Source organism: Anas acuta, chromosome 1, assembly GCF_963932015.1.
Source record: "Anas acuta chromosome 1, bAnaAcu1.1, whole genome shotgun sequence".
Classification (NCBI taxonomy): Eukaryota; Metazoa; Chordata; class Aves; order Anseriformes; family Anatidae; genus Anas; species Anas acuta.
In genome coordinates, this window is record NC_088979.1 from 113882538 (window position 1) to 113903905 (window position 21368).

The 21368-nt window shown below is 42.6% G+C and overlaps 1 protein-coding gene across 36 annotated transcripts in view; it reads right to left on the minus strand.

Moving 5' to 3' along the window:
- BBX (BBX high mobility group box domain containing) overlaps positions 1 to 21368 on the minus strand; it is a 147872-nt gene that overhangs the window by 53867 nt on the left and 72637 nt on the right. For 30 of the 36 annotated variants that reach the window (XM_068693923.1, XM_068693912.1, XM_068694080.1 and 27 more), the window contains 5 exons: positions 18165 to 18335; positions 16392 to 16634; positions 10381 to 10579; positions 4585 to 4652; positions 785 to 865 (listed from right to left, as the gene is read on the minus strand). In XM_068693923.1, the coding sequence (XP_068550024.1) occupies positions 785 to 865; positions 4585 to 4652; positions 10381 to 10579; positions 16392 to 16634; positions 18165 to 18326 (753 nt within the window). In that variant the 5' untranslated portion in view covers positions 18327 to 18335. Of the gene's footprint in view, positions 1 to 784; positions 866 to 4584; positions 4653 to 10380; positions 10580 to 11096; positions 11175 to 16391; positions 16635 to 18125; positions 18336 to 21368 lie in introns of those variants that run through there. The other 6 variants (XM_068694167.1, XM_068694176.1, XM_068694158.1 and 3 more) reach the window with 4 other exon arrangements.

The following is a 21368-nucleotide window of genomic DNA, read 5'->3' on the forward strand; positions in this document are numbered from 1 at the left end:
CTAATAAACTTTCTTTCCATACACACCTTCTCAAATGCCACCCAGCATCCTGTACAATCAATATTTATACAGCTAAATATTTAAGCCACTTAGATTATCGTCATTTAAGAAGTTGAAAAGGACATAAACAAGCGAGTGATGCTTACAAAGGGCCAGGACTCCCTGCAACCTCATTTGCGTCATGTTATTTTTGTCAACTAAATCCATTAGACCTTGAATTAAAAATTGCCGTATTTAAAAACAAAAGCAAAAAAAAAAAAAACAAAAAAACCACACAGTTCAGTAGCACTATCTAGCTATTAGTGGAAATACATTAACAAAAATGTTGCACATTGCAAAACCAAAGCATAGTTGCATAGAGCTGTTTTGTGGTTACAGAATAGAAGAAAATCTTGGAAGTTCCAGAACTACAGTTATTTTTGATGGAGTCAGGGCCTAAAGCAGTCAGAATGGCTAAATGACACTCAAATATACCTGTTGAGACTTCAGTCAGTTAGACTCCAGTTAATACCTAAGTGCAGGAATGACACATCCTAAATCACTGCTTAAACCACAACTCTATTATTGCTCTAGGGTTTCAATCATGTTCCTGAACACAATCTCCTGCACTTCAAGCCAGACACATCTACCAGATACACAATCCAGTAACATAAACCTCAAAACAAGGAAGAAATACTGCCATGAATTCCAGTCAGAGGTGTTTAATTTCTCTTTCAGCTAAAGACCAGATACCTTTTGAAAAAGAAAACATAAACAAAAACCATTCCCTTCTAAAGAAACTCACCTCTGCAAACTGAAACAATGATGACTTCTGACACACTTCCGTAGAATTAGTCGCATCAGATTGGCAAGTACTCGAGGAAACCTGAAACAAGGAGCATGGAGAGTAAGACCTCAAGGGTTTTTCTTTCAAGCTAAGAACAGTAGTAGGCAAAATGGAGTATCAGGCAGCAGTAACATGCTGTGTTTAAGAGAAAATGGACAATGTAATGTTTCAGATTCCCGGACTGGTTGAATCCTGGTTGAATCAAAATGAAAGGTGAAAACATAGCTTAGCACCCATTTTAATGTATTTCACAATTGCCTAATAAGAAAGAGCATGATAATACCAGGGATTGTTTTTTTTATTCCAAACTGCAGAAGAGTTGCACACAACAAATACTACACTGATGATTTTGGGCTGCATACACAGATACCTGGTATTCATGATGCTATCTACTACCTCTTTAATTTACACTTCCATTCTGAAGAAAATTAATTACTTAGAAGCTAAGAAGGAAGTTTTTGAAACCACTAAGGGTTGCCTAGTGACAAAAATAATTGCTAATCACTTCACAGCATGAGAATAAGTAGTTAAGGGTGCCACAAGCCTTAAACTGCTCAAATAATAAACATAAACATCTGTTTAGGGGTGCTTATGAGAAGCAGTACAATCAAGCATCATAACTTCTGAAATCAAAACACAAAGAAATGACTGCTCAAAACCCCAAACCAACAGCCAGCCTCATCTGATTTCATAAGACCTTACCTATACTGCTCTTATTAGCCAGAAATTTGTTACTCAAGCATCCTTCTGTAAAGGGATTGTACTGAATAGGAAATGACACGTTTGAGTGTAAAATATTTACATGTCTGACTCCTAGGAGCTGAGGCATTATTAATATAAAATACGGTACGTAACATAACTCATAGAAAACAGCAGAAAGGAAGGAGGCCTTGTGGGATTTTCGAAAGGTAGGTAACAAGATTGATTTTTTTTTCCCCTAATGATTTTCAATTTTTCATGGAATTCCATGTTATTTGAAATATTTCAATGCAAATATATTTTTCACCTCATTTCTTATCAGAATGGGTGTGTCAGTAGCATTTATTTGGCCACATGAGATCTGGCTAGCAACTGTGTCTGTTGCCTGCAAGAACCAAGTGCCACAGATTCACCATGCCTACAGTACATGCAGTTTGTTCTGCTGCTCCTGCTGCTGGCTGCCCCAAGATGCTCGTGCATGGCAAGTACACAAGCACAGGAATCTGCTGCAGAGGTTCTGCCTTTGCAACACAAGAGCTGTTGTGCCCACACTCACAACTTGGGGGAAATTAACAGTCTCTGGGGTTTCTAATCTTTGCCAAGCTGAAGCTGACCAAAGAGATACAGTAATTACTGAAGGGCACAGTTGTACTAACTGTGCCATTGCATGGCTCTCATTTCCTGCTGTAATACAGAGTACTCAACATTGCATCATTTCTTCTCCTCTCTCCTCCTGCTGGCTTATCCTCAGCTGCACTGAAACAATCTTTGTTTCTGATTTACACCCCAGGCAACACCGCTGCGTGCGGGCCCTGGGCAGCCTGGCACCGCGGGCCAGACAACCACTCATTCTCAGCCAGGAGGAAGCCGTTGGGATGCTGCCTCCGCATCCTCACAGTCCCTTGTGGGTTACTTACCATGGCCTGCTCTGAAATAAATGAGAGGCACAGGACAGCACCTGGCTCACACATCCTCCTTCCTCACTGAGTGATCCAAGATTTGCATCTGGTCCTGATATGCAGGGCAGCAGCAAGGGGGAACTGGCAGAAGAGCCACGTTTTGGACTGTGCTACAAATTCAGGGCTTTCTGGGAAGTTAAGCACAGAGACCGCTAGGTGCTGCTCTAAGGCAAGCAACTGTCCTCACGGCCTTGGGAAGGAGCCTGAACGCCAGGAGCATGCCTCGTGGAGTTGAGGTTTATTGCAGTTTAATGAGCAGAGCAGCGGCAGGATGAGGTTTTGTCTCGTGCAACCAGAGTTACAAGAACAGTCCCGGTAAACACTTTTGTTCAGATGTTTGACAAAATGTGTTTGTATACGCCCCACAATTCTGCTTAACTGATGGAAGGACACAAGTATCAGGTGAAAAGTCATCGCTTATCTGTATCCTTTACCTACTGTTGCTAAGGTTTTTTACATTTCTTGCCTGTTTAAGAGCTCAAGGCTTGGAAATGTGCTTGGAAATCAATCACACATCAACACCGAATTCTGTTATCAGATAAAAAGCCTTCTGGTGTATCGAAAAAAATGACCAAAATAGGAACATAACCAGCACAGAAAGATGGTGACTAAAGCACTTTGGTAAGCATCACTACGGTGCCCCTTTCCCCTTTTCCTGCTGGTGCATGTTCGCTTTGTTACCTGCTATCTGGAGCTCTGACAACGCTGACTTTAACCACCCGGATTTGAAAAGCCCCTATATATCCATTTAGCACACACTTAGCAGAAAAGCAGTGGGCGTTGAATAAATTTACTCGGGATTAGCAGAGCTGTTACGTAAGGATCCTTTTCCTCATCATTTCTGAGGTTCTGAACAAACCGTGTCAGCGCGCCCCTCCTTTGTATCAACAACTTTTAAGATGCTAATAGTATTTTAAGATGTTTGCTTACAAGGCCACCCAAGTCTGCATAATCGTACATATACAAGCAGTCAAACTAAATGTAGATAGGCAATCCTAACTCTGGCAGTCCCCCAATTTAAGAACCACATATATGCATGTGATTCCTCTATGTACACACACACTTCAGGAACAATGAAGACTACAGGATATTACTTGGAATCCTTTTAGAATTACATTCCAGCTCCCTCTCTCTCTCTCTTTTTTTTTTTTTAATAGCAATGTCAGAGTTTTAGATATATAGCATATGATTTATAGCCTCATATCCATATAAAATCAGTATCTATGTGTTCCAGAGTTAAGCAACTCCTGAACCTTTTCACGGAGTGAAAGTAGTAGTTTTTAAGTAGTTTTTAGGAACTTTACTGCATTTGGGGCAACACAAGCCTAAGAAATATTTGCTCCATATCCAATCATCACTAGAATACTGAATCAAAAGGAGAATGACTACCTATTTTAGCCAACATACAAACCACCTTATGAACAATTTTCAAAACTGGCCCACAAAGTAGGTCACAAATAACAATCAGTCTGACAAAAGACTGGAGGTCCCTGCGCTCCTGTAGATCCACAGAAACACTCTTATTTACTGGAGCCTTTTGTAAAAATAAAATGTTTGATGGCAACTGAACAACAAACTTCTTTTCAGACAAAGACTTAGTCAATAGGAACAGACTGCAATACACTGATTACTTGTTAGCACTTGCATGGTTTCAGAGCGCATATATAATTACACTGACTGTATGGAAATTATTCTGTATTGACTTTGCTATGAGCGCCAAGGCCGCAGTTGTGTGAGGCGTTACACAAGCATGTAAGTGTATGAATCCCTTGCCCAAAGAGCTTGCAAACTGCCTGTTTGCTAACAGTCAGTGTATGTAAACACTTCCATTTGCAACAGCATCCTCTCACTGGGCAGACCTGCCTGGTTTGATCACATATTCATCAGTCTGGAGTTAATACAGAACTGGTATCAAACCCAGGCCTGATGTCTATGGTCACTGTTGGAGTACAAGACTCACATCACCAGGCTCACACTTCAGTTCCACGTTAGATTACCTAAGATGTATCTTAAATTCCACTTCCCACTTGGCAGATAGTCCTTTTCAGAGCTCTTTTTAAACTGAGGGCTTGTGTTAAGGGAGAGAAGAGAGTTCCTTACCTCTTGTGCAGTCAGGGCATGCTCCCCGGCTAAAAGCAGCATACTTAGGCCTCCCATTTGTGTAGGATCTGTTAAAAGAGTAAAACCAAGTCTTAGGTTTATTCATTTGCTTGTTTAAGGAGCCTGCCATTTGCAGTGTTAAACCCCCAGAAGACTACTTGTCACAGACGCTCTGAGCGAGCAGCCATAAAAGGCAGTTCAAGAGAATCACAAATAACCATTTCTGTACCCTCTGGGAGAGGCTCTCAAAGCTGTTTGAAGGATTTAATTGGATTTGTGTGCTTAACACCTCATTGCGCGGATTTACAATTTTACCCCCAAAGGTTATACGCACTACGGAGCCAGCTACCTTTAAAACAGGCAAGCGTAATGATCTCATACATCTCAGACACAGACACACACAAAGACACACTAATATACTCGGTGGATGCTCCTACCAAGAGAGCAGTTTCCTTCCTTAGCCACTGAAGGAGTGAAGGGATGGAACAAAATGACACGCTCAAGCTCTGCAGGAAAATTCAGCTTTAACAGAGAGCTGCATTTAGTGGTGAAAAGTGCCAGCCTGACAGCACTGAAGCATGAAGTGCTCAATCCTCCACGCCAGAACAGCACAGGCACCAGCCAGCCAAGCTGGTGACTGCCTACTTGTTGCTCCACCGCTACAACATCTAATTGAGGAAAGCAAAATGGAGATATGAGTGCTCTTCTTTTGAATATTTGGTTCTGACAGTTTCTAGCCTCCAGGCTCCAAGCACCTCACAAGTTCTGAAAAAAATGACAGCAAAAAGTAAAAGCTATCAACACTGTCACTGTATTACTCGCGGAGTGGCTTTGCCACTCAAAACAGTGGCTGCTCTTCATCACCATGAAGACAAGTCGTCTGGTTTGGGGGGAGTGCCTTGGAAGTAACGCAGGATCTCAATTTAACAAAGAGATACGGAGAGAGAGGAAAACAGTCTGTGGTCCAAATGTCTCGCACAACAGCCACGGTATGAGAGAAAGAAAAAAAAAAACAAAAACATTATCCTTGCTGTATTCCTGAAAACACCAAGTTATCTCTTGGTAATTAACCTCCCCACGTCTTACTAAGTGTGTACTCACGTCTTCCAAATTCCTTTTGCTAAACTACACAAAAAACGATTTCTCCAACAATAAATTACACGCGCCTGGGACCATTCTCTGGAACGGCAGCTAACTGGCACAATTACCCGCGTCTGTCTGGTTGAATTGCCTCTAACACAATAGCTGCATCCAAAATGCCCACTGGGAATTTCTGTGGCCCATTCCAACTTGAGAGCCAAGCCTAGCTGTTTTTTGGAGAGAACCAATGGATGTGTAACCATACCTGTAAACCTCCCAGTGGTTTTGCACTACAGACAATCAAGCTCCAGTTCACAGGAACACTCACTGGGACTGTTTAATTCAATGCTACAGATGCTGCCAAAGCTCCTCCCTTGGACAGCATCTCACACTGACATTCACAGGAAAAAACTTTGTTAATACTCTTTAAATAGCGGTTGAAAAAAAAAAAAAAAGGATATTCAGATTCCATAGGAAAGCAGCGTGAATAAACCCAAGCTCATCCATTATCCCAAGGACAGAAGAGTGGTCAGTAGCTTAAGAACACAGCCTAAATAGCACTTGCTTCAAACCCCATGACGTTCAACTGAAATTACTTTTTTCCTTTAATGTAACGAACAGATAGAATTTGTTTTGTTTTGTTTTTAAGCACTTTACTTCAAAATAAAGAAAAAAAAAAGGAATAGAAGATAGTAAGTTTCTGCAAAGAGACAAGGCGCTATCAGAAGTGTAGAGTCTAGTAACAAGTGGCTGAAGAAACAGAGACAGAAATGGGAAGGGTCAGTCAACATAGCACCTTTTACCATTAATATACTTGATCAAGCAACAGCTCTGTCCCTCAAACAAGAGGAAATCAGAGCAATTAAAAACTGAAAACTAAACACATCTCGAAAGACACTGACTGAACAGTCAGTAATTTTGAAGGAGAGACTGGAAGCGATCTCCAGGTGCACCACAAACTTACTGAGCTTCGTGTTAAACAGTGAGGGGCTGCCTGGCTGCTTTTTCTTTCTTTATTCACATAGGAATACCACCGCAGAACCCAAATCCTCTAAATACTATGAGTTTTCTTTCAGTTTTCAGCCTACATTTACTGAGGGCTAGGTAAAGGTACACTTTTTTTTTTTTTTTTTTTTTTCTGGTGTCCATATCGTAAAGTTTAAATAACTTTTCTCTAAATTTCCATCTGCTGTATCTAGAGGAGTCTCCCTGTGCTTCCTCCACTTGCTCTGCTAGCCTAAACAGATCAGGATGTCCCGACATCATCACACGTGTTCATCTCCCATACCACTTGTGACCCCTGTAGCTCTCCTCTCCAGTTACACCAGGCAGAGTTCATCGTTCCTGCACAGGAATGGTCAGCAGGGTAACCACGTCAGATGAGCTCTCACCTGTATTCTCTTGAACACTGTTAATTCTTCTCTATAGCTCCTGAAAATGCTTTGCCTGACACACTGCAGCACAGCACTTCCTTCTGCCCACATCACACCAATGGCTCACAGCTCCTCTCTTGAGACTCACTTTCATTGCCTTAGGTCTTCCTCCTCCTCAGTTTTCACCAACTGGAGAACACCTAGCTTATGGCTCTACACTTACTTCTTCCCTCGCTTCTAAATATTTCCTTGGCTGAACAGGTGGTCTCAGTTTTCTGCCCTTCAAATAAACAGCTTATAACAAAATGACAAGAATAGGCTTTCGCTTTACCTTTTTTTTTCCTCCTCCAAGTAAGCAAATACTTACACTGTTTATTTAAAAATAAAAATTAAAAGGATGAAAAAAAATGACAGCTCAGTGGAAAGTTAATTTTGTGCTTGAGCAAATTGAATACTTATGCTGCAGCTGTAGCGGAGAGCTAGCACTTAAAAATCTTTCCACTAAGGTTTCAAATTACAAAATAAGCTTATATAAGGGAAGACAAAATGTATATACACAAACACTGCCGCATGCTTATCGAACCTTCTCAGCGCAATAATGTTTCTCTTATGGCACTAAGAACCTACTGTTATGAAAAAATGAGGATTAAGTGCTATTTTATAGCCCTCTACAGTTAAATCAACAGTAATGAGAAAACAGCACACACATCTCACTCATAGAATGGGAGGGGATTGGTGGCTTTCTCAACAGCTTTCAGCAGTGATTAACCTTGCACCATCTCGCTATTCGGGAGCGACACACATTGTTAGTACCAGCATGGTTAGAAACTCAGCAGGCTGGCTTGTTCAACATGGCAAGTTTTCCATCTGAGGAAAAGAAGAATGGAGGAAGAAAAAAAGCCAGCAAGCAACAGTTTCAGTAAACTTTCACCTGGGTTCAGGATCATGCTGCTTTCTACAGAACAAATTTTGCATCTCTATCAGGACATTGGCTGTACTAGGAAGCGTCTTCTTCCTACACAGAGCTACAGAAGTATCTGAAACACTGAGCTTTTCCATAGGAAAGCTGTTGCCCACTTGGCTCTGTAGTTGTGACAGTAGATGCTGCAATGAATACGTTCACCTGTGAACAACTGTTGTCTTTGCCTGACACCCTAGAACAGATCACAAGGGAGGCACAATAAAAATGTGCTCAACTACAGCTTGCAGGCTGGATGAGCAGGGACACCGTTAGCGATGCCGCAGGTCAGGAGCCCAGTGATGGTGCCACACCTCAGGCTCTTCATACAACAACAGATCAACTTAAGAAGCTTAAAAGAAGTGGGATGGTTGTTGTTGGAATGCCAAAAATAGGAGAAATGGCCTGGGATGGGGGGGGACTTGAAAAGGAAAGGAAGATTTTATGCTTAATATGTAATGTTTTCCAAAATGAAATGTAATATGTAAAAATAAATCAAAAAGGATTTACAGCTACCAACAAGTAAAACAGATTTCCTGGAATAACTGTGGATTGCCATATAATCCTTGTCCTAATGATGCTATCCTGCCTTGAAGATGCAAGACAGCAGTGTTTTAAAGATAAAGGTGTTTCTATGGTTGTTCACCTGCATTTTAGTTCATCAGCCAGTACAGGGCCTGGGTTTTAAAAGAGGTTGTGCTGGGCAGAACAGTGAGTTTTGAATTAAGCTATCACATGAAGCAGAGGGGAGAAGAACCCAACAATATATGAACTGGTCATGAACTGGTATACGACTGACAACATCGTAATCCATTTGGTATGACAAACCTGTTGTGATTTAGATGCTGCTAACATCTCTGGCAGGAGCTGCCGTTATTTTATGGGTGCTGTTATACTTGTGAAATAGCCAGACTTCACTGGCATGAGGACTAGAGCAAGACCCTTATGAATTACTATACTCACTGATTCAGTCTGCAGTTAAAAAAAAATTAAATCACATCTAGCACAAAACAGAGCTTTCTTCAGAAGTGAATGGCTCCACAGGTAAAACAGTGGATTAGATTAATTTCTAATCAATTCCTAAGTCTTCTGCTCTGACAGTTGTTGATTAAAGATCTCTCTTATCAGGAGCTCTACAGTTGGACAGCCCAGCAGGAGCAGGGGGACAGCAGCCAGGCAAGACCAAGACCTACTGCCTGTTCTTCCTGTTAAGTCAATAAGTTTTAAGGAGCATAAAGCATAAGCTTACTCCCCTGATAGCCAAACCAGAACGGGATGAAAAGGCTTGTGGGTTTTAGAACTGGTCTCCCACATATCACTACTATGTTGCAGGAAAAAATATTTTGAATTACATTTCACAGTTCCTTTGTAGCCAGGAGGAATTCCATTACAGGAATTTTCATACCATTATGAAACTGGCAAAAAAGTGTAAAAGCCTGTTTATCCCTTTTATCCTTTTTTTCACTTGTTCCATAAAACTATTTTCCACTCTCTAGATCAAGATGTCTCTAAGCAGAAAAATCCTATCTGTCACACGATTGTCATAAACTAAGTAGAATACAACAAAGTTTGAAACACATCAACTTTAATAAAATTAGAAACCTTAAAAAGACAAAAAAAAAAAACAACACCAAAAAAACGTATGTGTGTGTAATTATTTTTCACCTTGACTCTAGGTTTTTAAGCTGCCTGTACTTAAGAACATGAATAACTCTTATTTCAAGGTCACGATTGTAACAGTTCTGACATATGTGGATATCAGCAAGAGATTATCTGCCTTTCACCAGTTCAGGCTCTCCACCTGCACCAATTAAAGTTTTTTATTATTATTATTTTAAAAGACTATGTACTCCTGCCCCCGTGATACGATGGGAAAAGGCAAATTTTAAGTAAAACTGAATTATACTTTTCTTGATTTAAATACAAAAAGCCTTAGTTCCACAGGTACATTCATCCACAAGAACTATTAACACCTCCAACTTCAGACACCAAGAAATTATGCTGGTAAACAGCAAGTTATTAAACACAGTACTAGCCTCCATGAAAGAAAGAAAAAAGGAAAAAACGGACTATCAGCATGATAGTCTATGACTAAGAAATGAAAATCTCTAGTTCCAACAGCAAATAAGCCTGAGCTAAAAATAACTCAAATCTAAATGGCCACATCTTAGAAACTGCCACATATCTGGACTTGACTCTAAAACAGCAAATATGTAGTATAGAAAATGGTACAAAATCGCTACACAGAGGTTTAAAGATAGTCTTAGCAACTTAATTTGAGGACATGAAATGTATTTGCAGGTCTTGCAGCTCCATCTCCATGTTGCATCCTCAAACAAAGCAAGGATGCTATTTTTGAGAAACCTCACAAGACTGAAATCTCACCTGCCATCCCGAAGTTGAGCTGTGGCATTTCTTCACTTTTTGTCACTTTCCTCGGGCTTGGCAAATCTTTTGCAGAGTCTGAAGGGAAGGCCCACAGTTTCTTCCTGTTTGTAACAGTGGAAGTCTGTGTTTTCACAGGTTTGTTTGTTGTGGGGCACCACTTGTACCCTGGGTTTGCCTTCATAAATGCATCCTTGTACTAGAAAAGAAAAGGAAAATTACCAGTTGTAACATTATACTATCTACAGGGCAACGGGGTGCACTTTTTATAAGAGGATTTAATACAGTAAATAATCCTTAAATGTCTTGATTTTTTAACAGTTTAGTCATGTGCTAAGAGTCTGACCACCAACACAATCTAACAAGAAGAAATATATATTCAGATAAGTAAAGCTGAGCTGTACTTAAAAAAAGCATTTAGGTTTCTCTTTTCTCTCCCGAGGGTTTAATACACATATCAGGCTGAAGTTCTGATCCTGCAAACTGCTCCTTAGTGTTTATATGCTCACCGCTTGGGAAACAGAGAAGACAGCCACCTGAACTCTTTCTCAGGTAGTCTTTTAGTTTGGATGAACTGAAAACATTCATTTGGCAATAAATGCAGCATAATGCCCCTTACTTTGCACTTGCTCTGTAACACCTCAAAATTTTAGAATATTTGAGTTATGCTCTTACCCAGACCAGGCACATCCCTCTGAAAATAAACCGCCACCTACTTTTCTCTTTTTCAGCAGCTTCTGATACATCACCCGAGCCTTCCTTCCAACACCATGCTGCATGGCCGCAATAAAATGAACCGGGACCATTGAAAATTCTCTTTGGCCTTGAGCACGTATCATCGTTGTTTGCTATATTCTTGGTATGAAGCACCAAAACAATCTAAGCTAGACTACACAGAGGGGGAAAAAGGATCTGTATCCTACACGGTTTAGTTGGAATAAAAGCACTCGGGGCATCTATTTTCAAAACGTGGCGGGGATGGTTTCCAAGCACCTTGCTGCCCAGCAAAAAAAATAAAAAAAATAATCTTTGACCATCAACAGCAATAAAAAGAATGCATTTCAGTATTTCAAACTTGTTGCTACGCAAGGTAGAGAAGGGACAAATCAGCGGGTCATGCCAAGCATTCCAGCTGCAAATGTTTGTCTTACAACTGATAGGCACTTGGAGCGCCCACTGCTGTGGGAGGCAGGCTGCCAAGTCAGCACCAGAGCTCCCTGCAGGGAGCAGGAGCTCAGCACCTCCTAACTCATTATCAGGTGGGTCTCACTGGCAGCAAGCGAGGGAGAGAGCTGTTTTGTCCTGAACTACACGGCAGGGCAGCCGCAGAGAGTTTCTTCTGCAATCACCTGTGCTCCCACCTGCCCAGCTGTCCTTGGTCTCAATTCTGCATGGAAAATCACCTACGCTTCATGCACATGCATGCCACGGGAACACGCAGAGGGAGGAAAACAAAAAATCCCTCGGGTACCAAATAGAGAGGAGCACTCTGAAAACCCTGTCCTCTTAACAGTGTGAGTGCTGTGCTCTCCCAGACCAAGAAATGGCGTGCCTTGTGGCAGGCTCTTCGTTGCATGCACCTCTCTCCTACTTTCACTTCCATCTTAAGCTGTCAGCCGGCACTTTCTTCCCCCAGCCCGTAGCAAGGATACACACGATTCACTTTACAAGCAGCACGGCGCCGTGTGAACCTGCCGTGGGAAGTCCTGTATTTATAGAAGTGGCCACAAATAATACAAATCTGCAGGGACCGCTGACCCACATACACCCCGTATTTTCCGGAGAGGGCAAGTGGATTAAATCTGCGAGCGAAGGACTGCGACACCTCTCCTCTCACCCCTTTGCCTTCTCCTCAGTTTGGTTTGGGAGTTCATTTCGCCAGCGAATGCAGACCACAAAAATAGCCTCACAGAGGGAAGGGGAGGGGAGGGGAGGGGATAAGGGAAGAGGCGGAAAGGAAACGCACAAAGCCAGCTTTGCCTTCCATTGTTAAAGCCCCAGCCCACTCATGAATCATGTTTCCAGCCTGCCGAGTTAAAAGCACCGAACCTCCAGCGATGAAGTACGTAAGCCCCTCGTATCGGTGTTGCTACTCTGAATAATTGAATTATGCTGCGGATTAATTTGACAATCCAACAGGCTGCCCATCAAACGAGAGCCATAATGCATGCCATTTGCCAGACGAGGCAGCGATAAGCTTTTAATCAGTTTCCAACAAGAGAAATTCAAGTTACGCGGTGCATTAATGGATTTTTTCCTCTGCAGAGCCAAAAAGTTAACATTAACTGTACTCTCCCATAGAGGAGAGAGCCAATTCAGGCAGGACAACTCATCGGCTCCTTTCAGAAATTCAACAAGCAAGATAAAATGAAAAAAAAAAAATGTATATAAAAAGTTAAACAATCACCAAGAAGCAGTTTTATAAAATGCATATAGGGGCCTGATCCAAATCTCTGACAGACTTTCAGTATTGATTTTCATGACAATTACACCGAGGCCTAAAACGAAGTGATGGATTCTGCTTGGCAGGTCATGAGAAGATAACTTAAATGAGCTACACGGTAACGAGGAACAGCCACAGGCAATAGAAGAGCTTACTCTTTTCCTCCTTTCGACCAACTATGCAGTAAACCAATTTAACACAGCAGCCTAAGGAAGCCTCTCAAGTCCCTTTAAAAAAAAAAGTTATATTTTTATCCTGGAAGGTAAAGGCACCGCCCTCATTCCCACACAGAGCAGCATGCCAGTGCCTTCAGGACTGCCCTGCGGGGTCATGTCCTGAAATTCCAGGTGGCACAGACAAAGAACAGGCTGTGTGTGTGTGTGTTTGTGGGTCAGGCTGATGCATCGTTTCCGCTTTGGGAAAGCCTGGGTGAGGATGCAGTATGCGGTGGGACGGGTGCTGCTTCAGAGCTGAGGTCAGAGAAGGCGCTGTGTTTAGATGCAAGCTCCTTTCATCACCAAGTAAAATGATTTGCCTCCTCCAGCGCCATGGGAACAGGAGCACACCAAGTGGACTCGAGCTGCACAAGAACAGCGATGGTTTCGCTGCATATTCTCCATGCCTGCTGAAAGCTTCCAGCCCCCGAGCAGGGCAGAAGCCCTGTGAGAGTTAACAGAGCACAGCCCCCCTGTTAAATGCAGTAGCCAGAAACGATGCAGCTTATTTATGAGCGCTCAGAATTCATTTTCCTCGCCATGCAGTGAAATGCTAACACACGGCAGGAGCACTTGTGGTTCTACTTGGAGTATTTATCAACTACTGGGCTTATATCCCACATAATAAAACTTTCAAAGTTAAGTTGATCTATGAAGCCTGCAGGATACAAATGGAAAGCCTGCTCCTTAAAGGAAACATCGGCACAAACCGACACTGAGCTCTGCAGGCACAGCATGAAGCCTTGAGGGCAGGTGCTGCTCCAGGAGACCATTAACCACCAGACTGAAAATAGAAGGAGCGTGGGGCCAGCTCTTCTAAGAAATTAAGGCACCCCGAGGTGCAGACAGGTACATAAAGGGATTTTCCAAAATTGCCTGAATGAAGCATAGACCTCATCATCCTCTCAGCTGGAATCAGGGACAGGTACCTAATCCACTAGGAAGCTTCTCATAATTCCACTTGACAAAGTCCTGGGCTGCCTCGCTCGCTATCTTTAAAAATCCTAGGCCCTACCTACTGCTAGGCACACGTGACAAAATGTACCAACGCCTGCTGAGACGCTATCAGTTGCTGACACCACGCAGGTAAGAAACTGGAAGTCGCTCGCTTGATGCCTGATCTGAGTTCACTGGTTTTGTAAACTCTGGCTCTGAGTAGTAAAACCATTCTCAGGACCGTAACCCAACGGAGCTTGTAGCCACTGCAATTGTGGGCTGCTTCTGTCAAGCCCACCTGTATCTCTGGAAGGGCAACGGGATGCTCAGGGTACTCAGGACGTGTTGGGGGTGAGGAAGAGGTGGCAGACATGACACAGGGGTCCTGCGGGAGATGCTGGAGGCTCTGCTGTGAACACTGGCAGTCCAAGGTCACTGAAATGCTGCTTTAGGTAAGGGGAACTCATCCTCTGCATTTTATACCTCAGTGAACTTTTATACATACTTGCATAGACACACACACAGCCCTATATATAGGTCCTTAAACAGAAGCGTACCAGCACAATGGTAATGGTATGTTATTGCAAAGGCATTCACCTCCTGGACTTTTAAATTAGCTCTCCTTAGGAAAAAACAAAATATCAATACACTGTTCTAACTAGAGCTGACATTAACATCCTTTTGCCCTCCTCAACAGTGAACCTAACTGCACAAGCGAGTGCTAAAACAAGGAACTGCTCCACACGTAGAACAGGCCTGTTTGTGAAGAAGGCCCAAAAACGTTCAGTGGCACATTATAGCTGCTAATTACTGTTGTAACATAAAACCATTTAAAGAATAAAAATTATACATTATCTCTCTGCTACACATTCTTGGAACTCGTGGTAATGATCTAACTACTTAGATTTATTGTTTCTCTTTGACACTGAATATGCAATTTGTTCTTCACGCCAACAGAAACAAATAAATCACCACAGGAACAATGATTTCTACAACAGCATGATTAATAGTTTCAGATCTGTCACTTCATATAGAAGTTCTGCAATTATTTTCCTTCTTAATGAGTGAGTTTCCTTCAGCAAGACAAAAGGCTAAGAAAAACAGTCACATCGGATTTATTTCTTCCAAAAATACTTTCTTCATTTTCGTCTTTATTTTTTTTTGCATCCATACCAAACCTCCTAATTGCCCCTTCCCCCAGCACGTCAGGAAGCATCACTGATCTGTATGTGGGAATGCAGAACACATCAGGAGTGGGTGGACAAAGCTAAGGCTCAAATATTTCAATGCTGTGTCACAAATGGGACTTCAGAGGAACTACAAATGCTACTTTAAAATGAGCTGCCATGCAGATCACTTGGTTGTTCTTGCGAGCCTTTCCACGCTCACGCAAGCTACTGACATGGCTGGATCTTATATATATGTTTTATCAGCAGCAGACAACTTCACGTGACTATGGTTTTCCCACCTGTTTCACAGCTATCTGTGTTTCTTGTAGTACACTGGAATAACTTCACAGATGAGAGAGGTCCTTCCTTCTCACCAGCCCTCCATTAATTTTTCTAAGGCTGAATTCAACAGTTACCCACAATCTACATCATACAGCTAACTACTGCATTGTCTTTTGGGGTAGCATTATCAGCCTATATGCCTGTGTCTTGCACGCTCTACAATCAATACCCACAACACTCTTCCTGGGGAGAGCTCATCAAACACAAGCCGTTTCCCAAGAAGCTTTAGTTAAATTTTTAAGTGATATAAATACATTCTGTGAAATATGGGAATAAATCTCTTTTCCTTGCTCCCAGTTAAAGGGCTCTGACTGCCTATTCCTCTCTGATTAGGATATTGGGACTCTCCCTCAAAAAGACTGCTATATCAGAAATTGGTAACAATACAAAAAGAATACTTCATGAAACACTATTACTTTTAAAGTTCTTTAGCATCAAAAGTAAAAAGAGACTGCATTTGTCAACTGTACTTTTGGCTTGGTCAGCCTGTATTATTGACAGCAAATGCACAGCATGAAGTAGGTATTGCTACAGCCAGCTAATATGGAACTGTACAATTTATTGTTTTCGATTGCCACAACCTAATGCATTAATGCTTCTAGTACAGAAACTATTGGGTGATATCTACCACAAAGTATATAGTGGTTTTTTTTGTTGTTTTTTTTTTTTAATGATTATTAGAGGTACAGTAGTTTGTGCGCACAGACCAATTTATTTGCATTCTGGTCCAAAAGACCTAGCAAATCCAGGTAAGAACAACAGGAGCTCTGGGCACTATAATCTCACTGGGGAAGCTGAGGAGTCCACAGAAGAGAAAGACCCTTTCAAAAGCACTTAATGTACTAAGAAACAGGAGACAAACATGTAATAAACTCCCTTTACATCTACCATTCATACAGTACGTACCTCCTTGGCCATGTCAGTGTATTTCTGCTTCTCTTTTGGATCTAGAACAGCCCACCAGTCTGCCAATATCTTGGTTGCGCCACGATTATCGAGGCGGGGGTGTTCTTTTCGCACGAGAGAGCGATGGCGTTTGCAGAACAAGAGAAATGCATTCATTGGTCGGCGAGCTCGTTGCTCCGAGGACTCGTCATCTTCAGTTTCATCAGCATCCTGCTCTAAACCATCAGCGCCGAGGAGCGGCACCTACCAGAACCGAAAGGGAAGGGCTGTAAACTCAGTTATAGTCTGAGAGCGTCTATAGATGTGCTCGAATGAGGGAGACGCACACAGGTTTGCACAGCTGTCTGCAAAGGCCATCTGTAAAATCTAGAAGACCAGGAAGCCTACATCCAACCTCCTTGCCAGAAGGTCCAAAGTTCACCCATTCAAGCCTTAGATGCTGACTCACATTCAAGACTTCAAGACATAGATGCAGACTCGCAAGTGGAGCAGATTTCTAAGCTGAGGAGCGTTCTCTAGTAACAGCCCTAGAGGGGCTGGAAGGAGGGTGTCCTCACTTCCAGTTTCCTATATGCTAGATGTTATCTCGGTGTGATGAGGCGAGCAGAGCTGTCGTGAACCTCAATCACACCTGTTTGCAATGACAAAGTGCACAGAAACAAAAGTGCACAGGAAACAGTTGTTCCCCCATCTCCTGCCATTCATTTCTCAGCTTGAGCTGCCTTACAGCCTCTGCAGGGCAGCCCAGTCACTGCCAGAGGACAAATCCCAACAGAACCCGCTGCCGAAACGCACTCGCTCAGCTCAGAGACCAGCACATCATTCACGCGACAGACGCACCACAGAAAGCAAGTTATAACTTAATGAAGTTAATGGGACAGAAAGCCACCTCCTACCTAACCACAACATTGCTATTTTGCACCAAGTTGTGGAAAGTGACCTGGGGTCGACAGACAGCGCTGTCAGAGTATCAGGCTTCTCCTAGTTGCTCTTCACCCTCATCAAGGTCCACTCTTCCTTACCAGCACGTCTTAAGGCAGCCTCCTCAGCACTGACCTGTCACTGCCTGCCTTACCGAGGCATCGAAGAGATGCCGATGTGGATGTTAACCACATGATGGAAACGTCACGTCTCCAGAATCCTTCATCTCCCATTCCCACTTCTTGTTACAGAGGTTGAGTCTAGGCATACATATGTGAAGTGATGCACCAGGGTCCTTACAAAAGGAGAGTAAGGCCAGCATCACTGAAGAGTACCAAAACACCAACGGTCAAACAGGAGAGAGATTATTCCACTTGTGCTCACACCATTCTGGAGAATATGCTGAATTTCACATACAAAGGTAGTAAAAATTGTTGACAGACTTTCCTTCTTTTTTTCCTCTTAATCTTTTTTTTTTGGTAAATATTAAAAATAGTCAAGCCCAGGGTATTATGTCTAAAGTAAACATTTAAAAATATGTCAGAAAAAATACCTTAAGAGATCAAAACTAAGATATGCAGCACGTAAAACTTAGTTAAAACTTCTACAATCTAACTCAAAAAAGGAGGGTTTTGCCCAAGATTTTGAAATAATGATGGAATATTCACAATTTAATGCTATTTGTTGCTTGCTTTTATAGCATTATGTGCACAGTATCGCACTTTTATTTTATTTTTATTGGCTGGGTTAGCTCGCAAAAGAGAACAGCAAGAAACACAAAGTAAAAACACAGCTGGGGTAAATCTGACCCACCATTCACTTTCTACTGTCCAAGCATCCAATGAAGTCTACCTTATCAATATCTTCTTCTTCCTCTTCTTCCTCCTCCTCTTCAGAGAAATCAAGGAGTTTCTTGGCAAGCAGGGGATGCCACTGAAGACACTTTCTTTTTGGTCGCTTCCCAGTTCCTTCTCCTTCTGTCGAATGATCCTTATTCCTACTACTGCCTTTCATTACTGTGACCTGCCGTGCAAAAACAGTCAGATGTTCACAAGAAACCCTTACACACAAATGACCATCATGCAAATGCTTAGACAAACCCGTAATGAATACATGGAGCTCCTACACAAGACACTGAGAAGGTTTTTGCACGTTAATAGGTGGAGGTTTATTTCAGTTATCACTAACAACAAGGATGAGTCCTTTCTCATCTCAACGTTTCCACCAGATTGGCTAGTGAGATGCAGCTGAAGAGGATGAGATGAAGGCAGTAGGCAACCCAGCTCTCAGATGTGCTCCTGCCTAATCGATAGCATGAGTGCTCACACGCCATGACGCAAGGGGGTGAGAGTCTACAGAGCTCCCCCAAACCTGTGCACACTCCATTTTTTCATATTTTGCTACAGACAAAGCCAGGAAATCCCTCTTTTCAGCAGTAGGATGTATCAGCAGCTACTCATCTGTTGATTACCCACTTATATATAGCAGTGCTGATGCAGAATCCCGTGACACTACGAGCTAGGATTTCCCAAGCACCATTAAAAAGTGTCACAGGGAAATCTGACTCCTCGCCTAGGGGAAGCAAATTCTCATAGATGATTTTGAAACAAACAACCTGACACTTGCAAGGTGCTTCTCTACAAGAGCCCATGCACAGCAAACCATATGCTCAAGCAAGGGCCTGCAGAAGGTAAACAAAATTCACACGCCTGTCTTGTGCACGTCTCCTCATCCGAGTACCTTACTGCTCAGTAAAAATACCTGCTTATCACATGCTAGCTACCAGTTTAAAGGATGGCTTAGAAGATGTGCTACCCAAGGTAAGACTTGCACTGCACTTACACAGGCTGCCCAAGCCTTGGTGCCACACTTAGGGCAAACGCCTCACTGGGACCACTTCATGCAGTGCTCAGCAGGAAGAGGCATCGCAGCTCCAGCCACCTTCCTGAGTATCCCACCAGTTTAGCAATCACTCATTTTGCTTTTTGCTGCTGTCTTCCCAGCGTTTTTTGGTGGTTAACTACTGGCATGTTGGCAATACGCCCTTGTTTGCTCTAGGAATGTGTATAAGCAGCTGCTTCCCCCACAGACTCGAACAGCGCAGAAAACAGAGGGAACTTCAGGCACCCGGCTTGCTGGAGAAAACTACTGAACCCTGAAAGAAGCAGGTTCAGACATCTGAACTTAAATACATAAGAATGTCCTTTTCCTGTATGTGTACTAGATTTTATTACTTCTCCCCTGCTATCAATAGTATCAGCACCCCCCAAGTCAGGGCTGCCCCATGACTTAGCAGCTGTCCATTAAGCCCCCCCTTTGCAGTTCCCAGCATCCTGGTTTTACACGGAGCACATTCACGGCACATTCACTCTGCTGTACATTTTCTGCAAGCCACACTTGTCCTTTCAGCACGTGTTATATAGCACATAATCACGCGACTTTAGAGTTTGTTATATGACAAGGATTTGCCTGCTACTGCAGTCAGCAATGCACATGGCCTATTTCTGAGCACGGGAAGCGTGCTGTGGATGGGACAGAGTCAGCTCTGCCAGCCCTTACCACTGACTAGTTTACCTATGTGTGGTTTTTGCCTAGTCATTCAGAAGTAAAATGAGTATTACTGCTAGCCTTCTACCTCATTAGTATGAAGCTAAATTAACGTTCGAAGTGTCCTCCATGATCCTCCTTTAAAAATCACAGCTGAAGCCCTAACGCGATTTCAACAACATCATCTCTAACCGGCAGTTTTCTGCCTCCTGCCCTCCTGAAGAGAAGTCAGAAAATCTCACAGGACATAAGTAATCCCACAGGGCATTTTGTACAAATTCTCCATCTCTTTAAGACCCTACCTATGCTCCGTGCCAGACATGGCAGGCGAAAAGGGAACCTGAGCGCTGGCTACCTTTCAAACCCATAAGGGCCTCTCAGCACATTATTTTTCTTTATTACCACCTAGCTCACGAATAATTGCTTTTGTTTTCCACACATGTAGGCTAGGTATTGGACATCCAATTAACCTAGAATAAATTAACCAGCATTCGCTGCACACCAGTGGTGAAAGAGAAGCGTATGCTCAGCTGGAGGAATTCAGCCACGTTAATTAGGTTGTTTTCTCAAATTGTGATCTATTTTACCTTAGTGGTCACACCAAAGCAACAGTTCTGCTCCGCAGAAGTTGATTTTAGCACGGAAGCTCACACTATCAGCTGAACGAGCATCCTCTAGATCTCAGACACAAAGCCGTAGCTTGGTTATTTAATGGGCAGCACTCGTTACAGACAGGCACAGGGTCTCTCTCTCTCTTCAACTTTGGAGCAAATGCCTGCAACAGCCTCAGTCTGCATCACCTAACAACAGAAGTCGGACTGCTTTAGCCCCAGGGATGGGAGGACTGCGAACTGCTTCTACAACATGGTCAGCAAGCCTCCCCACCCCAGGCCACCTACCTACTCTATTCCCTATAACCCCTCTTCTTTCCTAGAAAATAGGGTGTAATTCGTAACACGGGGAGATAAACTACTCCATTGCTATTTTTTAACACTTGAGTTTTCAAATATTTCTCCCTCCCCATTTTTGGTTATTTAAGTTTTTTGACCTATGTTTCAAAACCCTTTTTTGGTCCTGACTTTTTGCTGATGTCTCTCACAGTCCACACAGGACTGACATTATGAAAAATGTTTTTATTCTCTATTACGTTGCACAGAGCTTTTCCTCTTAAGTAAAAAGAAAGCTGACATAGTGTGATGAATTTGTTTTCTTTTGGACTGCTTCACCTTCCATACTATTACCCCCACGCTGCATGGGTATTTCTGCCACAGCTGCTGATGGACTCACACACAGTCATCTAATTCTGAGAGGAGCTGTCCCATCCAAAAAAACGTTTAATGAAATGGAAAACACATCTAACATGAACAATTTCATGTATTTTTTTGCATGGAGGATTTTGGCAAGACATGCTCTAACTACGTAAACAAGACGTTCAATGCTCAAGTGAACGCGTGTACCATTAAGCGACAGTGCAAGTCTTGCTGGAATTAATTACTTGTTGAATGGCAA